The 25,420-nt window shown below is 40.2% G+C and overlaps 2 protein-coding genes across 6 annotated transcripts; both read right to left on the bottom strand.

Annotated features, from left to right (window-relative positions):
- Window positions 1-6,414: 6,414 nt before the first annotated feature.
- LOC6536945 (probable G-protein coupled receptor Mth-like 12) lies at window positions 6,415-8,160 on the bottom strand. Its single transcript, XM_002097478.2, has 6 exons — window positions 7,656-8,160; window positions 7,451-7,598; window positions 7,212-7,388; window positions 6,905-7,156; window positions 6,668-6,842; window positions 6,415-6,616 (listed from the first exon to the last, which is right to left on the bottom strand). The coding sequence occupies exons 1-6, from the start codon at window positions 8,157-8,159 to the stop codon at window positions 6,415-6,417; spliced, it is 1,458 nt and encodes a 485-aa protein (XP_002097514.1). The 5' UTR covers window position 8,160.
- A 9,664-nt stretch (window positions 8,161-17,824) lies between these two features.
- LOC6536944 (pyrokinin-1 receptor) lies at window positions 17,825-24,756 on the bottom strand. Of its 5 annotated transcripts, none has more exons than XM_002097477.3 (7): window positions 24,292-24,755; window positions 22,181-22,867; window positions 21,956-22,121; window positions 20,592-20,724; window positions 20,323-20,521; window positions 19,071-19,294; window positions 17,825-18,928 (listed from the first exon to the last, which is right to left on the bottom strand). In XM_002097477.3, exons 2-7 carry the CDS (start codon window positions 22,668-22,670, stop codon window positions 18,164-18,166), a joined length of 1,977 nt encoding a protein of 658 aa, XP_002097513.1. In that variant the 5' UTR covers window positions 22,671-22,867; window positions 24,292-24,755; the 3' UTR covers window positions 17,825-18,163. The 5 variants fall into 5 exon arrangements, with proteins under 5 accessions (XP_002097513.1, XP_039231749.1, XP_039231748.1 ...); XM_039375815.1 differs by having other exon boundaries at window positions 19,071-19,291; XM_039375814.1 differs by having other exon boundaries at window positions 24,477-24,755.
- Window positions 24,757-25,420: the final 664 nt, after the last annotated feature.

Below are 25,420 nucleotides of genomic sequence, written 5' to 3'. Positions count from 1 at the left end.
TGACAGACTTTGATGGAAACGTAGGGAAATTTAATATTTTATGGTTTACAAGATGACGAGTTAATGTCCTGCCCTTGATTAATGGGGATTCCATTTAAATGCCTGTAATTTTTCTGCGACTTCTTTAAACACTTTTGGTAAGTGTTTACTGCCTGTGGCGAGGCCACAAATTCGTATACGCTCATTTAGCATTCACGTCGCAAATTGTCGAAGGACCAAGCCAGGCGTAAACGGGGAATTGCATATAGCGGTGGCACTGACACACAATCTTCCAGATATGGCCCCTAAACAAACCCAGCAGATGACTTAATTAATTACGCAAATGCTTTTTGTTCACCCAAGCGCTGAATGTCGCTTATTGAAAGTTATCGCGGCGCGGAACGCCAGGATATCGGAGCCAATCGAAGGACGTGCTTTAAAATTCAGCAAATGCAAAAAAGGAAGGAATAAGCGACGCCTGTCGAAACGGAAGCTTACGAGTATCTACTTGAATACCCCTGAAAATATAATGGAATAGAGAAAGAAAATTTTTGCTGAGTAATTTTATATATACACATTTATATACATTTTATATACATATTAAAAAAACGATTAGACAATTATAATGACTAATTGGTTAGTCAATTTTCTAATAATACTTTTAAAAACCGTTTGTATTTAATTTTATTAATTAATTTATCACTAAAAACATGAATACATTTCCAAATTTAAATATATTTTTTAGATATGTGCATAAATAATGTATTTTTAAATAAATTCCACAGATGTCACAGATATTTTTTCAGTGTCGTTATGAGTGTGGTAAGACCGGGAAAATCCAATTGCCGGTTTGTCCTTCTCAGCAGGAATAGCAACAAGCGGGGAAAAGGAACTGAAAATAATGATGGGGTAAAGGAATTCTCTCATGAACTACGAAAGGATGTTACATTTAGAGTGCTTAGGGCACGCCCCTTTACGAACCGGTCTCTGTTAATGACAGGGCCACATACGATTTTTGTTGCATACTTTCAGGCTCGCAGGAAATGAGTGTTCGCCCAAATATGCAGTAGCCTGCACATACGTATACGTTATATTTATATACGAATTGATGACAACAGCAAAACGCAAAAAAAGAAAATGGTGCACAAGCTATAATTTATTCACATAGGATCGTCATAAACATAAATTTGGCTCGCCGGGCTGTCCTTTTAGGCCAGTCCTGAAAAATTTGGCCAGCGATTCGAGTACGATGACCAACCAAATGAACAGACACCTACGTCATTCTTATCCTTTCATGGTCCCAATTTCCATTAAAGCTGAAAAACATTCACCCTTCTCAAAGCCGAAAAAAGAGGGCACATTTTTTAAGGCTTGATATGATGCCATATCTTCCGATTTTCATCGCCATTGTATCGCGCGCTGAATTATCGGCAGCCACGCTCTTGCCAACATCTTATGTTTGCTGATGGCACACAGGGCGTATGTGTAATATTTATTTAACAGCCACATACACGCACACTTTTCAACGACAAAACTTGAAGATGCTTTTAGCTGCCGCTGCCAGCGCGAACTCTCTTTTCTAAAAGGATTATAGAAAGTTGTTTAAAGGAGTTGCCAAAGACAACACGAATGGGGAAGGGGGGATAAATAATAAACCCAAATGTCGGTTATAGCTAGACACTCCTTCTGTTTCTGTTTAAATATCAAATATCTCTGTATCAAATATTTTGTTTTTGAAATCTTTGTTATTTGTGAGAGTTTCCTAAATCAATGTAATTGAAACTTTAAAAAATTTGACAAGCAATTTTGAAAAAGGCTGCTTCAACCAGAGCCAAAACTTCCGTTGAATTAAATTTAAGCACAGTCTCTTGGCCACATTTCAGTTTAATATCATCTCGTTCGAAAGAACGTAGCAGAAAATGCATGCAATTTTACTAATTCAATATGAACATTTGAGTCGTGTGCCATCCAAACGGAATTGTCAACTGTTTAGTGTCCTTTGTGAGCGCTCTCCCTCCAATGCAGAAAGTTTTTCATGGGTTGCCTCGTTTTGCTTCCATTTTGCTTCCGTCGTTTTACCACGATTTCGCTTCCGGGAATGCAATTAAAGATACATTTTAAGCGGAATGAACGCTAATGAATTTAATAATTTACATTCAAGCGATGCCTCCAAAAGCATTGGTGTGCAAAAATTTTGCGATTTCGAGAGGATTCAGATTGAATTATCAACCGGAATGTTACCGCAATACCTGGCCGCTTTCATTAAACCACAAATTTATAGGTGCAGTAATCGCATTTCACCGCCGTCGCCGCAGAAGTGGCTGCTAAACCGAAAAACATTCAAATTAATTACATTGCGTATACGCAAAATTTGGCACTCGGGCCTTTTCGTAGTCAAATATTGTTGTTTGACACTTTTTTGCCTTTGTCTTTTCAGCGGATTTTTGGAACCGCGCCATCTAATGTGGGCTGTGCCATGATTATGCGGTTGGCTGGTTTTGCGTGGGAACGTGTTACTTCTGTGACTTTAAGCCAGGTTAAGTGCTCGCACCTACGATACAAACACTTTGGGGCATGAATTGAAAGCTCCACCCAAACTGGGTGCAAATCACCCAGCACAAACAGTTACCAATTTCGATATGCACAGTCAGGCAAGGACATTTCCGTGCCATAAAAGCGTCCGAGTATAACATAGAAAGATACCACACTGATGGCTCGTTACCAACAAATTGCATTGAAGTCCCATCCCAACGACGATTGCTTTATTTGCTGAAATACGTTTTATTCTGAGAATCCAAATCTGGTATGACATTCAACTCCCTTTGCTCTCAAGCTTAACTTCCAAACATATTGAGCCATGCAAATGGCTACTATGAATTTAGGAGTACACGAAGATCAGGAATAGAGTACATGGAGTGGAATACCATGGAATACGAGAAGGGAGCAGCTTCTCGATTTACATATCATCTCCTATTAGCTGGGCATGCCATGGCATATGCCAGTCAATTAGTTATTATTTTGGAACAGTTGACAAGTGGTGCAGACTGACTGGCACCCGCCAATGGTGACAGATGCTGAATGTAAGCACATTGTTGTTATAATATAATAATATTATAATAATATAATTATTATATAATTGGGGTTGCCAAGATCCATCAATGGTGCCAGCAAATTCAAATACTCATGAACTTTATTTTTCTTCACACTTGTATATCATTGTTCCGCTTTCTTTTGACTCATTAAGGCCTTGACCCAATAGCCAAACAGGACGGAAGTGGCACACCTGTAGGCCAGGAAGGCCCAGTCATCCAGGTGGCCGGTGTCCCGCTTCTCCGGTTGTCATAAAGATCCCTTCGGCATTAACTGGTCCTTGGTCACTGCCACTTGAAATGAGGGAGTAGTTTCCACACTTTTCGTAACTATATTTTAAGATAAACGTAACCTGCCAAGACAACCACTGCAATTATGAACTTACTTAATGAATTTTCAATGCCTTTTATTGGCTTCCAGGTAAACCACAGGATATAAAACTTTAACTTATCCAGGTAACAACTATTCAGAAGCCTACACAGAATTTTTTTAGGTTCTTGGATTTATGAATCTATAATATTAAAACGCCTGAAATTGTACTGAATGTTTTTAAAGACCCAAGGAAGGGAATATTGATTGTAATTTGCATAACCTTTTAAACGAGATTAGCAGGCACTTACGACATTCCGAGAAGCCAAAATTCCAGCAGCACGCCGGATTCAGTGTCACGTAGTCCTCAGATGTGATCTCCGTGGGACTGACAAATGCCTGTCCTATCATAGGCTCGTGTTTGCTGACCTTCGCTGTTCGGAATCCTTAAGCAGTTCGCGGTAGAAGTCTGTCCGGGAAAGCCACTTATATAATATCCACGAAGCGCAGGACCCTCTACTTTTGATAAGCAATAGGTGGGCGAAATGCTGCTGAAATTATGTTCAGCTGGATACCTTTAATTACGGCACGTTATTGTGGTGGCCACCTTCTGCTGACTGCTACTTTATGGTCGTAATTTCGCTGAAAACTTTGCCGCTGCAGTAAATTTTGAACAGAGTACACTTGCACAGAGGGCGTCGACAGCAAAGATAAAGAGGCAGTCAAAGTTAGATCTGGCACACTGGAAGAAACTTGACTACATTTTGTAAAAAGTATACTGGCATTTAAAGTTTTCTGCTTTAACACAAATCCAATTTATAAGTGATAGCCATACATTAAGGAGTATTTTAACTTTCAAATCGCTTAGACATTGAACGTTTTCTAATTTATATTTATATTTTTCCTCGTACAGATTCCAATAATTTTGTACTGTGAAAGTAACATTTAAATAATAATAATAATAGCAAAAAAAATCGATATCCCGAAAAGTTAAAGCATGTTGATGCGTCCTCCTACACGATGTTCAATATAATTGCATTTAAGTGTGTCTTGAAAGGGATTTTGTTAAGGTGTAAGCCAAACACAAACATAGGATACGCCAAACTGTTTCGCCCTAAGGCGACCAGATACAGCGAATCCCAAACACACACACCCACACACTCAAAACAGAGACACTCACACAGGTGGCCGAAATATTTACCGTCTAAAATGGCAAGTCGCGTGTTGTAATTTTCATGTGTCGGCAAAACGGAAACGGAAAAGCAAAGCAAACAAACAGCTAACTTTCTAGACATACACACACATACCATGCCAACGTAAGTACGCGTACCACAACGCAGACCAACAAAGACAAACGCGCAGATGGGCGAAAAAGGACGAAAACCACAGCAAACGATAATGGAAAGCATTAAAGCAGATTACTTGCGAAGCCAAAATGCCAAGAGACACAGCGGCAGTCTGAATTAGTGAAATTCAAGGACGAGACTCCTTTTTTGTATGCGCGAAAAGGCTTCGAATTGATGAAGATGAAGGTCATTCGGCGATGGCTGCAATCAGTGCCTCCTTTACTGCCATTTCCAGAATAGTGCTCTCCACTTTGCTGGGCCGCCATTTGCCTAGGCCAATTTTAATTATTTGCTTTCTTCTCGAAGGATTCAAGTAGACCCAATGCAGTGCTGTCAACTTAGCCATTTTGTGGGTAGATTTAGTTTTCAAAACAAAAGCAAGACGAAAGAAATATATAAATATATATTAACGATTGCTCAAACAAATCAAATTGCAACATTTATAAACCGAAGACAATAATAAAGTTTGATAATAAAATTTTTTTTTAATTTTGCTATTGGTAAATTGTCTGCTGCAAAATTTAGGCAACACTTTTTAAGTGGTTTTAGCCCGCACAACCACAAGCCAAAATACACACTTACCAGAATATGCACATTCGAGTTAAAACTAAGAAGGAGAAAAATAGAAGTTGTCGCTGGGCAATTTGTTTAATGAAATCATCAAATTAAATAAAATGTGCGGCCCAAAAAGTGTAAGTGTAAGCAATTTGCCGGTGCCTTTGTTGTTGCTGCTGCTGTCTTTTTTGTGTCAAGAAATATAAAACCACAGTATGATATGGCCCAAACCCCACTGATCCCCCGACCTCCACCCAACACGTGCCCACCCACTTGCAACCACCATTACACTAAAGAAAACCAAACCAAAATTCTGGAGATATTTGTGAAAAGTGTTCAAGCTCAATAAATAACCAAATTATTATATGCATATGTTGTCATTTATTAATCAATTTATATAATTTTTTTTATCCTCAACATTTTCGTTTTTTTTTTCAGCGCAGTGGAATTGTAACCAAAGTCAACAGCATAGCTGTGCGCGTGTCGGTCGAATGCCATCACGTCTCTTTGGCTGTCATTTTGGCCATGTTTTCAGCCTAAATAGCCCGTTGCCCCTCGTCTAGATCCTGGGCAAAATGCCCCCTCGGGCGTTTCAATTACATTATTAATCACATCACTCGCAGGTCTTATTTTAAGCAGTTTGCCGCCCCAGCTGCCGGGCAATAAATTTGTTGGCCACCAACAAAACTTTTTCAATTAACACAAAATTATGCAAATTGAGTGGCTGGCAAAGTCGCAGTCATAGAAGTAGCTTAGATAGCGATAAGACAAATGGCTCTGGCATAGATTCCGGATGGCGTTTTTTTTTTGTGTGACGACACGCTGTTTTTTCAGGATCACGGCATTCTACAATAACCTATTATTTAAATATGACAGGAATTTGTTATACATATATATTTTTGATATTTTGAATGTTTTGATAAATTAACAAAAAATCGAAGTGGGCACTTAGTTGCTTAACAAAAACTTATAAAATCATCATTACATGTAAAGTGCAAAAATAAAGAAAGTAAGAAATTGAGCATAGTTTAGTTGAATTATTTTGGGTTACTTTTTCGCATCCTTTACTAGTGTTTCTCGAGCGCTGATAAAATAGAAAAAAGGCAATTAAAAATATTCCACAATGATAGACTACTTACCTTTCCATTATCATTTTAAGTGTGCTGCTTTTCAGTATAAGCAAAACAAATATGATTATTCCATAGGTGGCATTTACGTAAACGGTTAAATTCATAAATATACTGTCCTGCATAATATAATAATCCACCGTTTGCGCAAGTTGGTCAAATAGCCAATGCGCGCCCATAACCAGAAAAAGTCGCAGAAACCGTATGTAACTAAAAACAGGATATGTAATAGGTATAGTTTTAAATAAGTCTAGTTCTTACGTCGGAAAATCGATTTCAAGACACGTCGTAGAGCTTTGGTCCATTTGGGCGAACCTCTTGACTTCCGTCCTTACTTTCCAAATGTGAATGGCTGTTAGGACGTACATTATTACATTAAAAATGTTTAGAATTCCTATCGGGATATAACTGTGCAACCATGAAGACAATTTCCAGTCTGTGAACGACAACCTTAATATTAGTATGCAATTAAAATAAACGCTTTTAATAAAAACACACCTGTAACCGAGCACCCAATATATCCGAGAAAGAGCATCCGTTCTGGTTTATCAGGATTATTTTCCCACATTTGGTTCATTGAAAAAATCACTCCCGTAGGAATAGCAGCCGTACACCAAACAAGGGTGTTATAAATCAGGAATCGATACCGTGGCTCGTCACGATTCAGCGAAGTCAAAAGTTCCCACAAATGGAAGCTGACCACAGAAATCCATAACGACGATGATAGGGAAAAGTAATATTTGATGTATCCTGTAGTTGATAAATTTTATAATACTATGTAAGCAGATAATACTCATAAACCAACCTGCGGCAGCGCAAATGGGTAGTACTAATCTAAAGTGATCCAATGTCCAAATAAAATACTCCACGAACAAGCAAAACATGTAGCAAATTAGACACTTTCCAAGTAAATTTCGAAGCTTCTTAACGAAAAGATAAACAGTCAGAGTAATAATATAGAATCCTACCGATATCATCATAACTGAAAGAAAATTAAATAAATTAAAGTTTTGGGGAATAATATAGTTATACAGCTGCTATTACGCTCGGGGGTTCCTGGAAATACGACTTTGAAGCACCTTCGATTAATAATCCATATGGTTTCCGGAAAGTCAGAATAGATTTCGGGATAAAGACAGTATTCATCATTGGACAAGATTGTTGCAGATTTGCGGAGGAGTATGGATCCGTCCTAAAAAAGGTTTGATAAGAGTGACATAGGGAAGCCGAAGGAAATGCGAAATCAAACCTTTAGCATCTTGTACTCATCTCTATTTAGGCTGACAACTTCGTCGCATGGCTGAAACTGATCCCTTAAAACCATCAATTTTGTGGAATTATGCTGCGGTACCATATTCAACTCCGCCATTGGTGGAGCCTTCTTCAATATATCTTCCCTTGTTCGGTCCAACATTGTTAATTTAATTTCCTTCTTTACGCCATCATTACACTCTCCATTGCTTAAAATATTTTTGTAGGCGCAGCAGATTCGAATGCAGGGCCTAACTGTGCAGATCTCTCTCAAATTGCTTTTTACCGGAACTTTGGAACCACCCATTAGTTCCTGATAGTCGAATTTGCCGGTCAGGTTAGTAGGAATTTCAATATGTTCATAGATATAGGCATCATTGAACCGTTTAACATGTGAAATATTGATGGTTTCATCGTATTTGCAGGGCGGAATTTCCGCACTCGAATTTTTCGCGATGGTTAGGATAATAAGTGTGCAGAAACATTTCAACCACAAAAGCATATTTCGCACGAAAAGTTAAACTCGACTGGGTTTCCACCCGATTTTTCAGTGCGTTAAATAGTTTGCATTGAAATGCTTTGACTTTTTGAGTCAGCAGCAGAGAAAAATTAAAGCTGATTAGTTTTTTTTTTTGAAAAAGTTTCTAAAATATAACACAATTTTACCGGGGTCAATTCCCTAGACTGTCGTAAATATTTGAAGCGATCCAACCGATAAAAAAACAAGAGAGAACGCTATAGTCGAGTTCCCCGACTATCTGATACCCGTTACTCAGCTAGTGAAAGTGTGAAGGAGAGTCTTCAACACTGACAGTTTTTGGCGGTTTGTGGGCGTGAGAGTGGGCGTGGCAAAAAGTTTTTTGGCAAATCGATAGAAATTTACAAGACTAATGCAAAAATGAAAAAATATCAAAAAATTTTTCAAAAGTGTAGGCATGGCAGTTTTGGGCGGTTTGTGGGCGTTGAAGTGGGCGTGGCAACATGAATCAACAAACTTGCGCTGCGTCTATGGCTCTGGAGTCTGTATGCCTAATCTCGACGTTCATACGGACAGACAGACGGACAGACGGACGGACAGACGGACGGACAGACGGACGGACAGACGGACGGACAGACGGACGGACAGACGGACGGACAGACGGACATGGCCAGATCGACTCGGCTTTTGATCCTGATCAAGAATATATATACTTTATATGATCGGAAACGCTTCCTTCTGCCTGTTACATACTTTTCAACGAATCTAGTATACCCTTTTACTCTACGAGTAACGGGTATAACAAGTTTTTATACCCGTTACTCGTCGAATAAAAGGGTATACTAGATGTGTTGAAAATTAGATGTGTTGAATACAGGCAGAAGGAAGCATTTCCGACTATATAAGGTCTATATATTTTTGATCAGGATCAATAGCCGAGTCGAAGTGGCCATGTCTGTCTGTCCGTAAGAACGCTACGATCTCAAGATAAAAGCTAGAATGTTTAAATTAAGACATAGGCTGCGTCTATGTCTAAGTTTGTTTCCACATGATGTTTCGACTTTTTTATAAGTCTTGTAAATTTTTATCGATTTGCCAAAAAACTTTTTGCCCCGTCTAATCTTTTATTATTTTTCCCCAATTTCTACCGATAATCCTGAAAATGTGGAAATTTCTCGTTCGCCCTTTCACAAGCTGAGAAACGGGTATCTGATAGTCGGGGAACTCGACTATAGCATTCTCCCTTGTTTCTCTTCAATACATTAGATGTATGAACAACAGCGAGTTTCTTAAAAATCTTTTCCCTGGTGGATAATGTAAACTGAATCTATGAAATGTTGTTAGTTATCAACATAAACTTTATATTTTTCAAAGCAGACCACAATATAGATTTTTGTTATCATAACATGGTTTTTATGACTATTTTAAAAAGAATTTAAAATATGCCTGTGTAGTTCTAGACATCCGAGGGGTAATAACTCTAATGACTGCAAATGCAATTGTACATGTTGTTGCCCCTCATTAAGGCGAGAGAGCAATAAATTCCCAAATATACGCGACAAATCCAGAAACTCTATTCATCCTCATGAGTGTAAGAAAACTACACAGAGAGATACAAGAAATATAACATGTTTATCATTGGATTGGTTAGATAAGTGTTACTAAATATTATCTAGCTTTTTAGCTTTCTACTGTTTTGGTAGGCTCCTTCTTTTTAATATTTAAATATATATTATTTTAAATACTTTTTAACCCGAAACGGGAATATTCCTCTGTGCAGTCGCAGGTTCTCAGCATTCCAGATGCATTTGCAGCTATGAGGCATTCATCAGAGCGCGTTTCGCGTTCGCATTGTCTTGCCCGTGAACGAGGATGAGGTTGTGTCTGTCATCTGCAGAAACAAGGACGCCGAAGGACCTGAAGAACGGGGCGAGAAGCTGTCTCGTTACGCTTACTTAGCTGCTTAATTTATGCATTGTGCAGGGCGCAAATGATGCATTGTTTGCCATTGCAGTGCGTTTTCTGGTCGGGTTGCGAAGTTCCCCCCTGGAGCAGTCGCCAAAAGTTTAGCGGGCAAGCCCGCTGAAGAACGAATGATAAATGCACTCACTAAAATCGTATTAATAGTTCGATCTATTTATAATAAACTATTTTGTTTTTGTTTTTTAGATTTAGCAAAAGTGTTCACCAACAAGTTGCTTATGTATTTAATACATTATTTAGTGTGATTAGACCTAAAATCTGTTTGCTTCATCTTCCAAAAGTTCGATATAAGCTAGCTTAACAAGGCCTATAAAATTGTCTTAAATAATTTGGCAAATCACTTGAAGTTGACTCTAATTTAATCTCACTGTTATTTCCGCACACTTTCTTGCGGGTCTGACTGCCGATTAAATATATTTTCAGCTGGGCTGCCACATGCCACAACCACTGCCACTAAATTGCGCAAAGTTGTACCCTAAAGATGCAGCAACTAAAGCTGTGGTCGTGCTCACCTTTTTCTCCAGGGGAGAAACTTGCAATTAAGTCAGTGGCTTTCTTCTTGCCACCTGCAGCAACGGCTCACTAAATGCACATCACGGCACTTAAAATACTTTTGCCTTAAAGCGGATTCGGAATCTAATTGTATGTTGAAGCTGGTGCTATAGTTGGTTCCTAATTAAATTTTTAATATTATTGGATATGCGTACATATAGGTTTAACTCTTTCAAGCTAAACAGGATGAGCTTCTGAATGGACGGACATATTGAATTCAGAATTTCTTCTGTTCATTTATCCTCTGTTTAAAAACTTCCTGAAAGGGTTAACTGCTCTGAATGAGATGTATTAGTATCAACAGGTTGGTAAATAGTAATTGATAGCGGCAGACCCGTCTGAGCGGAAATAGACGGACGAGTCGATGGTGGAATCGATTCGTCTAGTGGCGTTGGCCTAAAGGATGTTTGCTGGTTCGAAAAATGCTATCAATTGCCAATTATGTGCCATGGAAGTTCTACGCTGCTTGAGTTGGATGTACCGGCTGCTCATGAGTGGCTGGCAATCATTTCGTTTTCGCATAAATCAAACAGGAATTTCGTAGGAATTTACTGTTGACTGACTTATTGTTGTTTTCATTTTCGTTGAGTTTATGTTGCTTGTGGGAAAATTTATATTTTTAATGTGCCCTTTTCTGGCTTGAGGCGCTTTCAATTTATTTTCCTGCCTGTCCTTGGTTAATGTTACATAATGATAAGCGAAACGATGGAAGTGTGAAATGTAAATGTAAATAAAATACTGACTTTACCTAAAGGTTAACATTTTCTATTCAACTCTGATGAATAATTTGCTGTTTAAAGTAAATATTTGTATGAAATCGTACTAATCCAAGTCCAAATTTATGAACTTGTTTTAACATTTTATACGGAATAAAACAATTTAACAGTCTAAATGTACAGCAAAAAGGAAGAAATTCATTACAGTTGTCCGTTTAAGCTTTCATACATTCTAATTTTTTTTCAGCGTTCTCCTTTTTGTACAATTTTTATTCTTTGTAAAACACCTGACAACACTGATAGCTGCCTCGTCCTTTTGTTTACTCTGCATTGATTTATGCATTGAGTGTTTTAAATGTGGGCGTGCTATTTATGGGCCTTGACCGATGTTCGTTCGTCTGCTGGCGTTTTTGTGCTCCTTGACTTGATTTGTGGCTTGTCCTGTAGACGAGGACTCCTGCCCAGCCCCAACGCCAGTCCCAGTCCAAAGCCCCAAGAATCTGGATGTGGCGTGTCCTGGCAAAAGGTCACTTGATGTATGGAAACCTTAGCTTCTTAGCGCTCGGCTAGTTTGCATATTTGGCTGCTGCTGTGTCAGCAGTGGAAATTACTTCAAATACTATGGCTTCTTGTCCTGCCAGTCAGTCAGTCGCCAGCCAGATTTGTGTCTGAAAATTTCGTGACAAATTTGATAAGACTTTGCAGCTCATTTGTACGCCATGTTTGGCTGCTTTGTTTGCTGGGTTTGTGCTGCACTGCACTTGGCTGCTGATTTTCCCATCAACATAACAAATGAGTGTCGCTCCTTCGTCTGCAGATCTTTCGTCGCTGTCCTTTAGGTGTTTCTACAATTTAAACTTGATGCGAATCTTATTAGTCTAATGAAAACCAAACTTAGCCCGACGAGCTCTTTAATGACCGACAAAAGGGGGGCGAAAACATAAAACATCTTTAAAAATTGCGTATGCCGACGGCGCTTTGATTTTGAACGACTAGGACATTTTTAATGTCTGCTTTAATTAATTAAAATTAGAAGAATTAACTCCTTAACTTCCTTAAAAATCATTATGAAATTAATAGCACTAAAACTAGAAGAAAATTGACTATGTAATTTAAAATCAAGCGGCACATTTAAGTGCCAACAGCTAGACCAAAATTTTAGAAGGTTAGCCAAACTAAATCCAGTGGCTTCAACATGTCAGTAAACCATTTCAATTAGGCCAAAACCGGAGACTCAATGCAAATGTGGAGCAGACCGACCACATGCGGAGGAGACGAATTGCCAGGAATCAGCAATTTAATGTCGGTTAAAGCCACCACATCGCATCAACATGGAACAGTTGGGTGCCCAAAAGCCGGAGTCCCTCTGTCGATTGCCGTAGGATTGCCATGTGTACGCGTGTTGCTTCAGCAGACCGTAAGCTACGTGCCAGACGTTCCTCCACGGACCCCCAAAACCTCCGAAGTCTCCAGAGCCCCGTGTCCCCTTTTCAGGGGCGGCATGCCAACAGCTGCGAGTCGCTGTCTCGATTTCTTTGTGTGATTTGTTGTGGAACGGATGTTGGCAACATGTCCCACGAACTGCGGACAGTTCCCCATTTCTATATTTTTTCAGTCATTTTTGCCCTTTGCCGAATAGTTGGAATGGCTTCTTCATTTCGTGCCCACAATTGTTTGCCATTTAATTCGCATTCGCCTGATATCAACCTAATTGAATTCATTTCACCAGCAGATGTCGGAATCCCAAGAATTCACATTCCGAGGCGGGGTTGAAATGGATACATTATAAGATAATGTTTCGCTATGAAAAGGAATGAAATTTATTCATTCTCGGTTTCGATTGAACGTGACTCGAAATCATTAGAATCAAAAAGGGATCGAAAACTAAAGGTCGCACTTGTAAAAACATGCAGCTCTTGAATAGCAATGCACACTCTAATTGAAGATAACTTTCATCGCCCGTTTTTGATTTTATGTAATGCTTGAATTTTAAAAATCTCATTAAATAAACTGTTGTATTATCACATAAATTCGGGTATTGCGTGGCAGGCCAACATATACATATAACGATTGTAAAGAGATTAGGATTCCGCTTTAACTAAAAATTAGTTGTCAACTTTTTGTGTAAAATTTTACATGTAAAGTTGCTTATCTGGAAAAAGTTTTGTATTTTTTCTTTTCATATCCTTCACGGAAACCTAAAGCAAAGCGAAGTAGTTGGCAGTTATGACAAAAGACGGAATTTAAAGCATGCCAAAACATTGTTAGCAAAATGTTCCTTTTGCAAGTAAAGTATCCGTCCACCACGCCTACAAGTTATATGTCAAAAATCGTGATTTTCTCGGAACTGACATGCTTTTAATGACGTTAAATTTTTATTTACTCGAACGACTTTGTGCCGCTGTTGATTTCAGGGCAACGCGGTGCTTTAATGGTGTGGTCTACATCTTTCTCGGAATATTGTTAACTTTATTTTCTGTGAGCGACAGCAGCAATCAACTATTTGAAACAAATATCAGACTTAAAATGAGAATTCAGAGGCAGTAGTTAAGATGTAGCTCTAATTAGCGTATAAATTTTTATGTGAACAATGCTAAAACCTTTTAAGTTGCTTAAGGGAAAAATGAATAAATAGAAAACACCACATTAATGTGCATATTTTTTTTTGAATACATAAATAGCATGACTTTAATAGGTATCTCTTGTTTAAAATCAATTGAAATATTTGACGCGTGAAGTGTACATTATGGCGCAAAAAACACAACTGAAAAACTGAAATGCTAATTAGACATTTTTCGATTCAAACGCTTCCCACTTTATTCTCTATATAAACACAACTGACAAGCTGGTTAATGGTCAATGGAGATAATTGAAATACTAAATAAATCAATTATTTAATTGCGAATATACGGAGAAAAAATGTAGCTAGTAATTAGCGTATTTTATATTACATTACGTTCGATTATGTAGTGAACAAATGACAGGCACGCCATTGAAATGTAATCCTTAAAATCTAAAATAGTTGGATAGGCAACAATGGGAAATATACAAGTAGGCTTACAAAAAGGAACAAAAACGCCATTCGCAAAGTGCTGTTTGGCTTACAGTCGAAGGATTTCTTGTCCCGTTCCCAAGCCAGTGCTAATTAATGAAACTTACTCTGGTACGGAGAAAGTCGTAGAAACTGTAGAAAACTTTACACTAAGGCACTGTAGTGCCCTGCACGAGTGGCCCCAATTAATAGGATCTAAGTAAATTGGCTTAATTTCAATTGACCAACTCGATGCCATGGTAGTTTCCGCTTCACTGACGTCGATAGCAGCAAAAACCAGCTTTCGGGAGGCCAGTACTGGAACTCGGTAACACTGGTGGCGTTAAATCCCAAACAAATTATCTCAGACACGTTTCAGCATGCAAACAAGATGCCAGGAGGCACACATCCGCCCGCAGGACGATTAAAGTCTGATTTTGATTCTGGTGAAGTTCCAGGCGAATCGTGCAGCTCTTAGTGCCGCTTTAAGGACAATTACCCCTGGTATCCGGCGAGAAACCCACTGGCAACTTCAAAACAAAATATAAACACACGGAGACAAAATTGCTTTGGATAAATATGTGCTAAAAGTTTTCTTTCTGATATTGAGATTTCCAGAAATGTAAAATATATCTTCTTTTATAAGTAAGCAAACACTTTAAGAATAGTTTGACTACTGTAAGGGCTAGTCTAAGAAGTAAGTGAAAAACACTAGAGTTCTTTTCCAGTGCAATTCTCTGAGGAAGGTCGCCGAGTCCAGATCAAATCCGGAGGCAGGGGCTCGGATGGGTTCACGCTTATGCCCAACGCTCCCTGTCCATGTCCATGTCCATGGTCAGGACGGCACTGTTTATCGTTTTGGCCACTGCAATTGAGCGAAATATTTCGAGTTATTTTTGGCTCTCGACTTGTGGCGCTGCTAATCTTGAGTTGTCTGCTTTCGGGGATTGCGAATTTTGTTTTGTTTGTCTCGGAAAAAAATGAAAGTGGGGTAGATAGGGGTCGCAAGCTGGGGCTTCAAGTACGTCGAGTACATCGAGGCCATAAAGCAAACACTTTTAGTTTGTTGAACTGTGACCGGAGGTCGGGGCTTCTAATTCGTTGTCAAAAACGGCCAGTGCCAGCTGTTGACTGCCTCTCGGATTTTAAATTGTCAGCCCTTGTTATTTTAATTTGCCTCATTGTTCTGCGGCGACGTGGCACTTATATTACAGCAGCAGTTTTATACAGCCAGGATAACCGGCTAACCAACAAGACTAAAATTTAATTAAAATTTCTGCCATGACATGGCACGGCATTTAAAGTGTAAATCGGTTATGCACCATCACAATCCGACTGAGCCGCAACAGCCCGCGTGTGGCACACAGAGAATAATATTTATTTGCCATCCATCGATGGGGTCGCAGTAGGGTTGAGTTGCGTTGAATTGACCCCATGGCAGTGGCAGCAAAAGAATCAATTGGGTTCATCGATACAGTTGACACGGGACTGTGGGGCGGGGCAGCACAATAAATAAACATATAAGTCGCCTATGCAGTGTGGCCTTTGGAGCGTGTTTACGCAACTTTAATTGATGCCCATGACAACAAGGATACTCGAGCTGTTTTTCACAAATGTTGTTCAGCCGCCGGACCGCATTTTTGTGTAAATTTTTAATTGAACGGGAACTGAAGCGTTGTGTGCATTCAAACTTGTTCGCATATGTAACTTTAGAAAATGGGCATTGTTTTCTAAGCACTGGAAAAGTAAACTTCACGTTCCAAGTCTGTACTTAAATCTGTACTTTTTCACATATCTTATAAGCATATCCTGGACTCGACCACTATTTTTTCCAGTGCCTGGCTGCTTGTGATCCTGGGGTGAACCCGGTGATGGGTTCAAAGTGACTCGACTCAGCTTTTGTCCGGCTCTTTGCTGGCTCGTTAGGTGCACACAAGGACCAGCAGAGAATGACCGGATAGCATGCATGTGTAAGCGCTTCGGCTTTAAAATCTGGACAAGGACATGGTTATGGATGTGGATGTGAATGTGGATGTGCATATGGCCACTCAGGGGTCCAAGAGTCCAAAAGACCGAGTTATTTGTTGTTTACCCTCTAATGGGAAAGAACAAAAAATGAATTCGACGCTTTGAAAAGTGAAAGTTTGCCGCTCATAAACTGTAAGAGTAATCTGAAATGTCTGCGCGTAATGACCGGGACAATATGCTAGCTGCTCCGCCGGACTTATTAAAGTTCCAGCCCAGGATGGGAAACAATCGGGAGCACTCTTCATCTTCGTCAGCGAGCTTTGTGCGATGTGTTGGCCGTTAAACTGGTTGTCTAGACCGTAAGTAAATTTATGGCTCTGATTAATATCTTTATTGTGTCAGATTATGATTGACTAGGCGGCAGGCCGCACAATTTATTGATGGAGGATCCGCCCATCCAGCATCCCCAACTAAAAGCTCCTCACAAAAGACTCCTCACCTCGGGTGATGATGAATGAGGAGGGCGGTTCATAGTGGCCCAAACCGCAAGCCCTTTGTTATGGTTTCCTGCCAACGGGCGGTATGGAATTACATGGGCCTTGGCTAAGCGGTATTCAATGGGTAAATATCCATTTGATATATGAGCTGAAACCACACGACAACTTCAATGGCCCACACATCTCATTAGTCAGAGGTAAAGAGGCGACAACATGGCTTTGAATTTTTTAAGGCCTTCGGTCTTGGCTTTTTGCTACCACTTGAATTTATTTGCCCGCTTTTAAAGATCCATTAAATATTCCTTTTGGAAATAACATCAGTCGAGGCCTTAAATTAGTGTGCCACTTTTGAGTTGATTTATTTTGTGGTCCCTACAACACGTTCCATGCACTCCACGTGCCAATTCACCACAGGATAAGCCCTTTTGTGCCACTCCCTGCACATTCGTTTCAATCCGGACTTTCTAGTCTACAAAGCCTTCTTGACTAATGGACCTCCGGCAATGGGCCAGGTGCAAACTGAAACTGACTTTGCTGCCAGGTGCAAGTGGAGTTGTGAGGACCTACACTGGGCAAAAATATATATTTACCGAAACGGGATTTTCTTATGAGCCATTCATTTTAAATTTATGTTACGTTTTCCCCGCGGATTTGATATTGAGATTCTGAATATATTGACTGATAATTTATTGGCAATTTATTTCTTTATGTCTGTTTCTTTCAGCGCTATTAGTTTTTGCATAGGGAAATCAAAAGAATGCCAGGCAATCTGCAGGAAAAATGTCGCAAAAGGTAGGAACAGATTGCCTGGAAACGGTGCAGCTGCAAAAGCTGAGATGTAACCTGTTTTCCGATTTTTCCTTTGGTCCTGGACAAGTTGGAATGCAGGTGAACTTCAATGTAAATGGCATGCAATATGAAAGGAAAACACATTTAAAAGGATTTTGCTGTAATGTTGGGAACAATTTTTATTTATTCTCATTATTTAGCTGGTAGCTCAACACTTAACACTTAATTTATGTGTGCGATGCGGTTCCTATTGCAGAAAGATGCCGCGCATGTATTCGTCACGATACGCCGCAGCCTCATTATCCTGGCTTTATGACTCCCATAAATCGTCTGGACCATGCCCATTCGTTCAATTTTTTTATGGTCAACCGAAATTTGCATGCAAATCGCTGGACTTTTTGTGGCTTATGGCTTATTTACAGATAGAAAAGTTTATTGCGCTAACTAAACAATGCCTAACTAAGCATAACTCTAGTTATCAGCCAGCTGGAATCACTGGGATTTGGGCGAGCCATAGGTCAAGCCCTCGCTGCTGGGATCCTCCGTTTTTTGCCTTCGCTTTCGCCAAGGAAACTTGCGGGAACCGCGACCAGCCACTGATGTCAATTGACAAGTCTCCGGATCCGGCAAACTGTGGCTACCACAAAAGGGCGGAGTGCTGGTGTTGGCCACCTCATCCCTCCAACTTATCACCCTAGTCAGCTTGAGACGAGTGGCGGGCTGACTGACTTCCGCTGGGTCACTACTTTGTGTTGGTGTCACCAGCAGGGCACCACTTTTGGTGGCCAAGAGAGCCCTTTTGGCTCGTCCAGATGCGTAGTGCCTGTCCACCACGTCCGACTCCAGGAGTGAGTTGGCATCGCCCAGCGACGACAGTTGGGACACCTGGGCCTGCAGCATTCGATGGGGAACTGCTGTACCCGGAACTGGTCCATAGAACTCCTGTTTCCGCAGACGCCGCCCACCCCCACCAACTCCATTTCCGGCTGCCATGCTGTTGCTGTTTATCGTCGTGGTTGTGGTGGTGGTGCGAATGCTGTCCTGCAGGGACAACTGGTGGCTCGCATCCCGGCAACGAAACTGCACCACTCGGTAGGATCCATAGGGCTCCAGCGCGTTGTTGTTCACACTGCAACTGGCTGGTTGCAGACGCATCGATCCATTCTGCCGGAGGAGGGCACTGTAGTTGTGCTGGTGGTGCTGGCTCTGCTGGTGATGGTGGTTTCTAGCCAGCCCAAACTGTCGCGTAAGAGTGATCTTAAGAAAGAAGCAATTTTGTATAAACAATGTTTACATTTAAATGCGTGTAGGAACGTAACAAAAAACATGGACCCAATTAATAATGGATTATTATTTATGAAGTGGTTGCCTGGATAGAGGGTTGATCCTATGGGCTTACCTTGAAGGCCTCGCGGAACTTGTGGCTCATGATGTTGTAAAGGAGCGGATTGATGCAGGTGGAGAGGAAGTAGAGCACCCCGGACGTGTAATCAAGTATCCGGAAGTAATCATTGAAGGCGGCCCGACTGATGCCTATATTAATCAGATTCAGTCCGTAAACTGCCATCAGACGCTGGGCGTGGAATGGAGCCCAGCAGAGGAAGAAGGCGACGGCTACAGCTACTGCAAATACGGTCAAGTAAGGATAAGCAACGTATTAAAACCCCTGAACAACTAGGTCACCGGAAAAGGTATTTTTCATATTGTAAGTGGTCCTAATCTTTTATATCCCCCGAAAGAGAATAGTTTGTGTATAGAACTCAGTGAAAAAACACATGTTGATAAAGGAAAGGTTTTACCTGTTAGCAAACGATAAATAATATTTACTATCTATGTAAACCCAAGCCCTGGAAACGAGTGTTTTTCATTTACACCCTTGCAGCCCAAATTAATTTATTGTTAAGGCTCTGCTCCTAATCTGAATTTGTCCATCAATTTCCATTTGCAGGCCAGGGGCAATGGTAAACTTCGAAATCAATGGGCTGTGGATTTCCAGTAAAAAGCAACCGTAAATTTAGCGTTGTTTCGTAGCCTGTAATGGAAAATGGCTCTTTGGGAATTAGCAGTTTACCCGGACTTACACTTAAATATATTTACTGTACCAAATAATAGAGGAAATGTTTGAATAATAACAAATATGTTTCAGAATTCCTTTATATTATAACAGCTAATAATATTCCTAATAATTGGACATATATAGATTCAAGGCACTCATTTTCCAAATATTTAAGCTTGCTGTGCGTACCCAGCAGTCTTAAGTTCATTTAAGTGGCCTGGCTTGATTACTTTTGAGGTGACACCTGGCTTCACCTTATCCTCATACGCTAGATGGCCATTTAAGAGCTTTTCGCATACGCACACACATGTTTGCGAAAATTAACGACACCGTTGAGGAAAACACAGCAAAAACCCGAAACACGTTCAGCCTACATGACGCAAGTGCAAATGAAAGGGGCGGAAGGCAATGAGGGCGGGGCCATGACGAATTCCCTGTTTGATGTTCGCCAACGCAAATATGGTGACAGTAATTTTCAATTTAAGACTTTCGGCGGAAAAAGTTTTGACAGCCGTGGATGTTCTTGTTGTTTCTGGTTGGCGGTGGGGCATATTGCTGTCTTTAATCAATCAAGCCGCCAACTCAACTCACCTACCCAACATTCTGATGACTCGTCCCTGGGCATTTAGGCCGCGATTCGCATCGAAGGTCCTTCGTGGCAGCGATTGCAGCAGGCGACTCCTCTTCAGCTTCACTCCGATCAGCACGTAAAGTACACAAATCGCCGTCATGGGTCCACAGAAGAAAATAAATCCCGAAACGGCGAACACATGGGCGTAAAAGTCGTTCTCCATCTAAGGAAATAAACAGCGAAAAGGACACTCGGTGATGCGTCAGTTGGTTTTCACATTTCAGTCCACCCACCGTGCACGAGTATCCTTCGTTCTGGTAGACCACCGAAAATTGCATGGCCTGCGGAAGGGCCAAAAGGAAGGCCGCCAGCCAAATGGCAAATATAAATTTAATGGCCCGCGACAATTTTGACATGGTGTGCTGCCTACAAATGACGAAAAGATTAGGCTACATTATATGTTAAGTATTAAGAACAAGATGATGTGGATGCTTCGAATAAACGTGGGCAGATATGAGATGGAAAATATTACGGCTGTAAAGTACAAGCAGTGACCACCTACTCTTATTACGCATTTTATGTTTCTCCTTAAAGCTTTGAATATTGAATGCACCATAATTATTCACTTTGAATGTGGCTGTAAATGGGAAGGAATACAAGCTGCTTGGTCGCAAAATAACTATAATACTATCAAATAGCAAACGTAAAATCCTCATACTCTGTTCGGCAAGAATATTTAATCCCAACTTCACAGAAATGAAAACTTTTTCCTTAACTTTGTAATCAGACTTGGAGTGCCACTTTTTAGAAAACCACCCTTTTGTGTCTGCATATTCCTAAGGACATACTCCAAGTGCTTGTATTCATTAAAATAAATTTGTAAAAAATCCAAAGATTATGTTGGATACGCAGTTTGAAAAAACCATGAAAGGTTTTTAAATTTTAGTTCTTCTAGTCTTCAAGAGTTTCTGAATCAAAGGAAGTGTAACATGGGTTTGGCTGAAGCGTACCAAGAATCGTGAATGGAACCCAGACGTTTTCGTTAAAGGAAGCAATTTTATGCTTAGACCGCAAAATGGTCTGGACATAAGGCAATTTGTGATATCAATGTGAAGTCTGTTTCTTTAAAGTTTTGCTGTACCATTCAAAAAAAAAAAAAAAAATATGTAGGTACGCAGCAATTATATGACTAGTTAGTCTTTACTTTATATCTTTATATTATTACAGCGCATTTATGAATGAATGAAATTAGCGTAGTCTATAATGAACTTGGTACATTTATCGACGTGACTATTAATTAGTGCCAATAAATGAAAGCTAATGAATTTGGTATATTTAAAAATGATGGGAATTCGGTTGTCAAGCCAGAACTATTTTATCATTCCACAGGCAGACTGTTTAGTTATGAATAATTATTGTGGCCATAATTTGTGAGGTACTTTTGTGCTTTTATATCATAGTATATCAGACTGACACTAATCAAGTTTCATTTATCTATTTATGGTCTGTCATAATTATGCATGATCCACTTTGATAATAAGAGCGTAGTAATAACACTGAAGAAATTATTATTTTTTGAAAATAAATAAATATTTTATATGCATATGTTTGAAGTAATATATACATATGTTTTAAAATAGTCACCAATTAAACTCACCGGAATGGATGGCAGATGGCTATGTATCGCTCTACAGTGAATGCTGTGATGGTGAGAACTGTGGCATTGGCGGCCATTTCCGAAAGCACACTGCCCATGATGCACATGGCGTCCGTGAAGGGATACATGTCCGGATACCAAAGGTTGTACAGCTCCTGGGGAATGCCTGCAGGATATTTGCCGCATTACGCATACGCCATGGTGTCCCACAAAATGCCAGCTCACCTGAGACCAACAGTATTAAATCGGAAACCGCCAGGTTGAACAAATAGAAATTGGTGGCCGTGTGCATAAAGTTGTTTCGCGATATAACAATGCAGGTGATAAGATTACCCAGCACGCCGGCCACGAAAATGAGGGCATAACAAACGGTGAAGGCGGTTCGCAGGGTCAGGGACTCGTCGACTGGCGAATCCGCTGCCATTGTGCTTGCATTTGTGCCATTCGTGGAACCCAGGAGATTTGAAAGATTCTCGGTCGTTATGTTCAGCAGATGGGCGACATGTGTTAGGAATTTGTCGTTCTTTAGCAGCAACAGCTCGGGGCTCTCGCTGGGATTGGGCATCGTGGAGGAGGCGATGCCCATGCCCATACCCATGCCCACACCGATGGATGAACTCTGATTGGGACTAGGCGACACATGAGCCATGAATGATTGATTGAGGCCATCATCGTTGCTGTCGTTGGCTATGGTGATGGCGACGCCTTGCAACATGCTAGCTGTCGTCGATTAATTGTGGACTCTACACCACACCACTCCTTTCGACCGCCAAGTTAGGAAAGAAAAACAAAACCAAATCGGCCGCCCACTCGTATCAATGTGTTATTAATACTGTCTGTCGTATCCTTTGCGGCTGCGGTGGCACATAGTCGATAAGCAGTCGACGACAGGCCCAAAAATTGCGCACTCGCCTGTGAAGCAAACAACATTAAAAGTCATTAGACTCAAGAATGAATTTAAATTTAATCCCCAGCCAGGCTGACGTCACATTCAGCCGGACGGCATCAGGTATCTTAAACCTTCGATCAGGAAATTGCCTTTTACTATACATGCAGTCCCGAAATAAAAACACTTGATTGCTGCCACTTGTCACTTGCTCCTGGCTCTATTAATAGTAAACATCTTCACTTATGCAGGGAGAAAAAAGTCACACAAAGGTCCTTTGGACTTTTATACAAAAAAATATATTCTTTCATTCTTTATTTTATTATTAATATATTTATATATTTGTTGTATGTATTTGTTGTACATATATTATTAGACCAAGACTACTGGCTGCTTGTAAAAAGATTCAATATGTATAACTGTAATTGAGTTTGAAGTTATTTTCTCTGTAAGCCGTATGTCATTTGCCACTTGGCTCTATTAATAGTAAACATCTTAAGCTTAAGCAATACAGATTGCTGGCACTCAATACAGATATGGTTGTGGATGAAAAACTTTTTCTATTTGCTAGGTTTTAGCCATGATAAGTGAAACGAAACATGATTGCATGTGTGGAAAAGTTTTTCCAGCCCCGATAAAAATGGGAAAAATGGGATTCTCTTATTGGTTCCACAAGGGTCGGAGATTTAAAGATGTTCGAAATAACATGAGTGGTAATATTTCACTCATAATTCGACCAAAAGAAGTCGAGCGGGTTTTCCTCGCTGCCAAGAATCATATTCTAGGGTTAGAAGTCAAAGACCAAGTAACGGAACACTAATGCACAGCTTTTGCCAAGCCCGATTATTGGCTTGCAGCCAGAATTCTGGTTGATACGTCTAATTAATTATGTTTTCTGTTCGTTAAGCGTTGTTCCCTGCGAAGAGCCGTTCAAAGAAGCCCCCGAAAGTATGCTACGCACTTAGTGAGCCTACGAACCTCGAGAGGTCAGCATCACAGCGACATCTTATTGACGCAAACTAATTGGAAAAATAATTGAATTGCCAGCTCAGGTGTAAAAGTTGATTTAGATATGATTGGGCTCAAAGTTGGTGGCTTGGGAATCGGTGGCTGATTCCGAGTCTGTGTACAAATGTCTGTCTTCGATCTACACAATCCAATCAGCCAACGCAATGCCACGCGGACCATATTAAGGTCTGCAATTCAATTTCAGTTGGAGAATGAGTTTAAACCGCAATCTAGTTGCATTGCCCAGGTGTCTAGTCGGCCATGCGGACGATGGCTTCACATTTTTTAATTAAACTTTGTGGTTGCCGAAGGTAAGCAATTTAGTTAAATGGGAATAAGAGTATTTTAAATTCTGAGAACAAAAAAAAAAGGGTCCTGAATAAATTGCCATTGCCATGTCGACTCTTACGAAGGCTAGATTAAATAACAAAAGTGTATTTACTTTTGTTACGCGAATTGTCTCCTCTCTTGTTGTCAATCCTTGTTGTCGTATCTTTATTCGTTTTTGAGTCACACTAGGTGTGTGTTTCCTTTCCTTTTTTGTTTTTTTTTTTGCTGTCGTGAAACGTTTTAGAAGTTCCGTTTGTGGGTTTTTTAACCCTTTTGCACTCAATAAAACGGACTCACCGAACGGAAAATTAGTTTTGCACTTTGCTAGCCAATTATTTAGACATATTTAATCAGTGGAAAATGGCTTGGGAGTTTTGAGTTATTTTTGTTGAACCATTCATCGATTTGTTCAAATACATCATAATATTATTTTCCGAAGAAAATAACTACATTTTTTGTGCACAATTTGAATACATTTTATATTTTTTTCTCATTTTAACGGATCTGTTTGGTTGGAATAAAATTTTTTTTGTAATCGCACACGTCCGAAATGAAGGAAAGTCGGTGAAAGACTGAGTTGCCTTGCGGCAATCGTGGCACTTGTCGACGGCTTCTGTTAGCCAAATGTTAACTAACAGCGGTTCTTGGCCGTTTGGCTCTCCATGTTTGTCTGGCTTTCTGCGACTGTGTGAGGGGCGCAAACATTTGGTCCTAATTTCATTCATAAATTCATGCACTTCACCTTGACTCCGTCTGCGTCTCAGTCGCCGTAAGTTATGGCTTACTTGTCGGATGAGTAATGTCGCAGGCATCCAGTTTAATAGAGCGCAGCCAAAAGGGGCAGTCGATCCAATTGAATCGGTAGTTGCGCGGGGCTAATTGAAATTGCAAATGCGCCAAAAGCACTGGCACTTAGTTTTAATACTTATTGCCAAAGGCGACCGCCTCAATTGTTTTCTCTCCGACTTCGAATCAAATGAGAAATCAAAGCCGTTTGTACATCATAAAGTAAGAGAATAAATGTGTTTGTTTTGCAGTACATGAGGCCTGATTTCCCGCTGACCTACTGGATGCCGAACCGCATATTAATGTCGGCCCTTGTCCGCAGATTTGTGGATTTGTTTTCATTATCCTCCTCCGTTCTGGTCTCGATTCGCCTGGGGCCTCGCTTTCAATTGAAGCTGCCTGTTGTTCTGGTCTTAGAGATATTTATCTTGTGGGAGGAGAAGACGCCTGGCCTT

Source organism: Drosophila yakuba, chromosome 3R (genome assembly GCF_016746365.2).
Source record: "Drosophila yakuba strain Tai18E2 chromosome 3R, Prin_Dyak_Tai18E2_2.1, whole genome shotgun sequence".
NCBI classification, from domain to species: domain Eukaryota; kingdom Metazoa; phylum Arthropoda; class Insecta; order Diptera; family Drosophilidae; genus Drosophila; species Drosophila yakuba.
The sequence above is the reverse complement of the archived record's forward strand: the minus strand, read 5'-3'. Positions and strand labels throughout refer to the sequence as shown.

Coding starts and splice junctions, on each gene's coding strand:
- LOC6536945 (XM_002097478.2), bottom strand. CDS start 8,159: ATGCTTTTGTGGTTGAAATGTTTCTGCACACTTATTATCCTAACCATC. Junction 7,599..7,655: donor ATGAGTACAAGATGCTAAAG/GTTTGATTTCGC, acceptor AACCTTTTTTAG/GACGGATCCATACTCCTCCG. Junction 6,617..6,667: donor CTTGAAATCGATTTTCCGAC/GTAAGAACTAGA, acceptor TCCTGTTTTTAG/TTACATACGGTTTCTGCGAC.
- LOC6536944 (XM_002097477.3), bottom strand. CDS start 22,670: ATGTTGCAAGGCGTCGCCATCACCATAGCCAACGACAGCAACGATGAT. Junction 22,122..22,180: donor TTTAATACTGTTGGTCTCAG/GTGAGCTGGCAT, acceptor AATATCCTGCAG/GCATTCCCCAGGAGCTGTAC. Junction 20,725..21,955: donor GCCATCTGCCATCCATTCCG/GTGAGTTTAATT, acceptor CGTCATTTGTAG/GCAGCACACCATGTCAAAAT.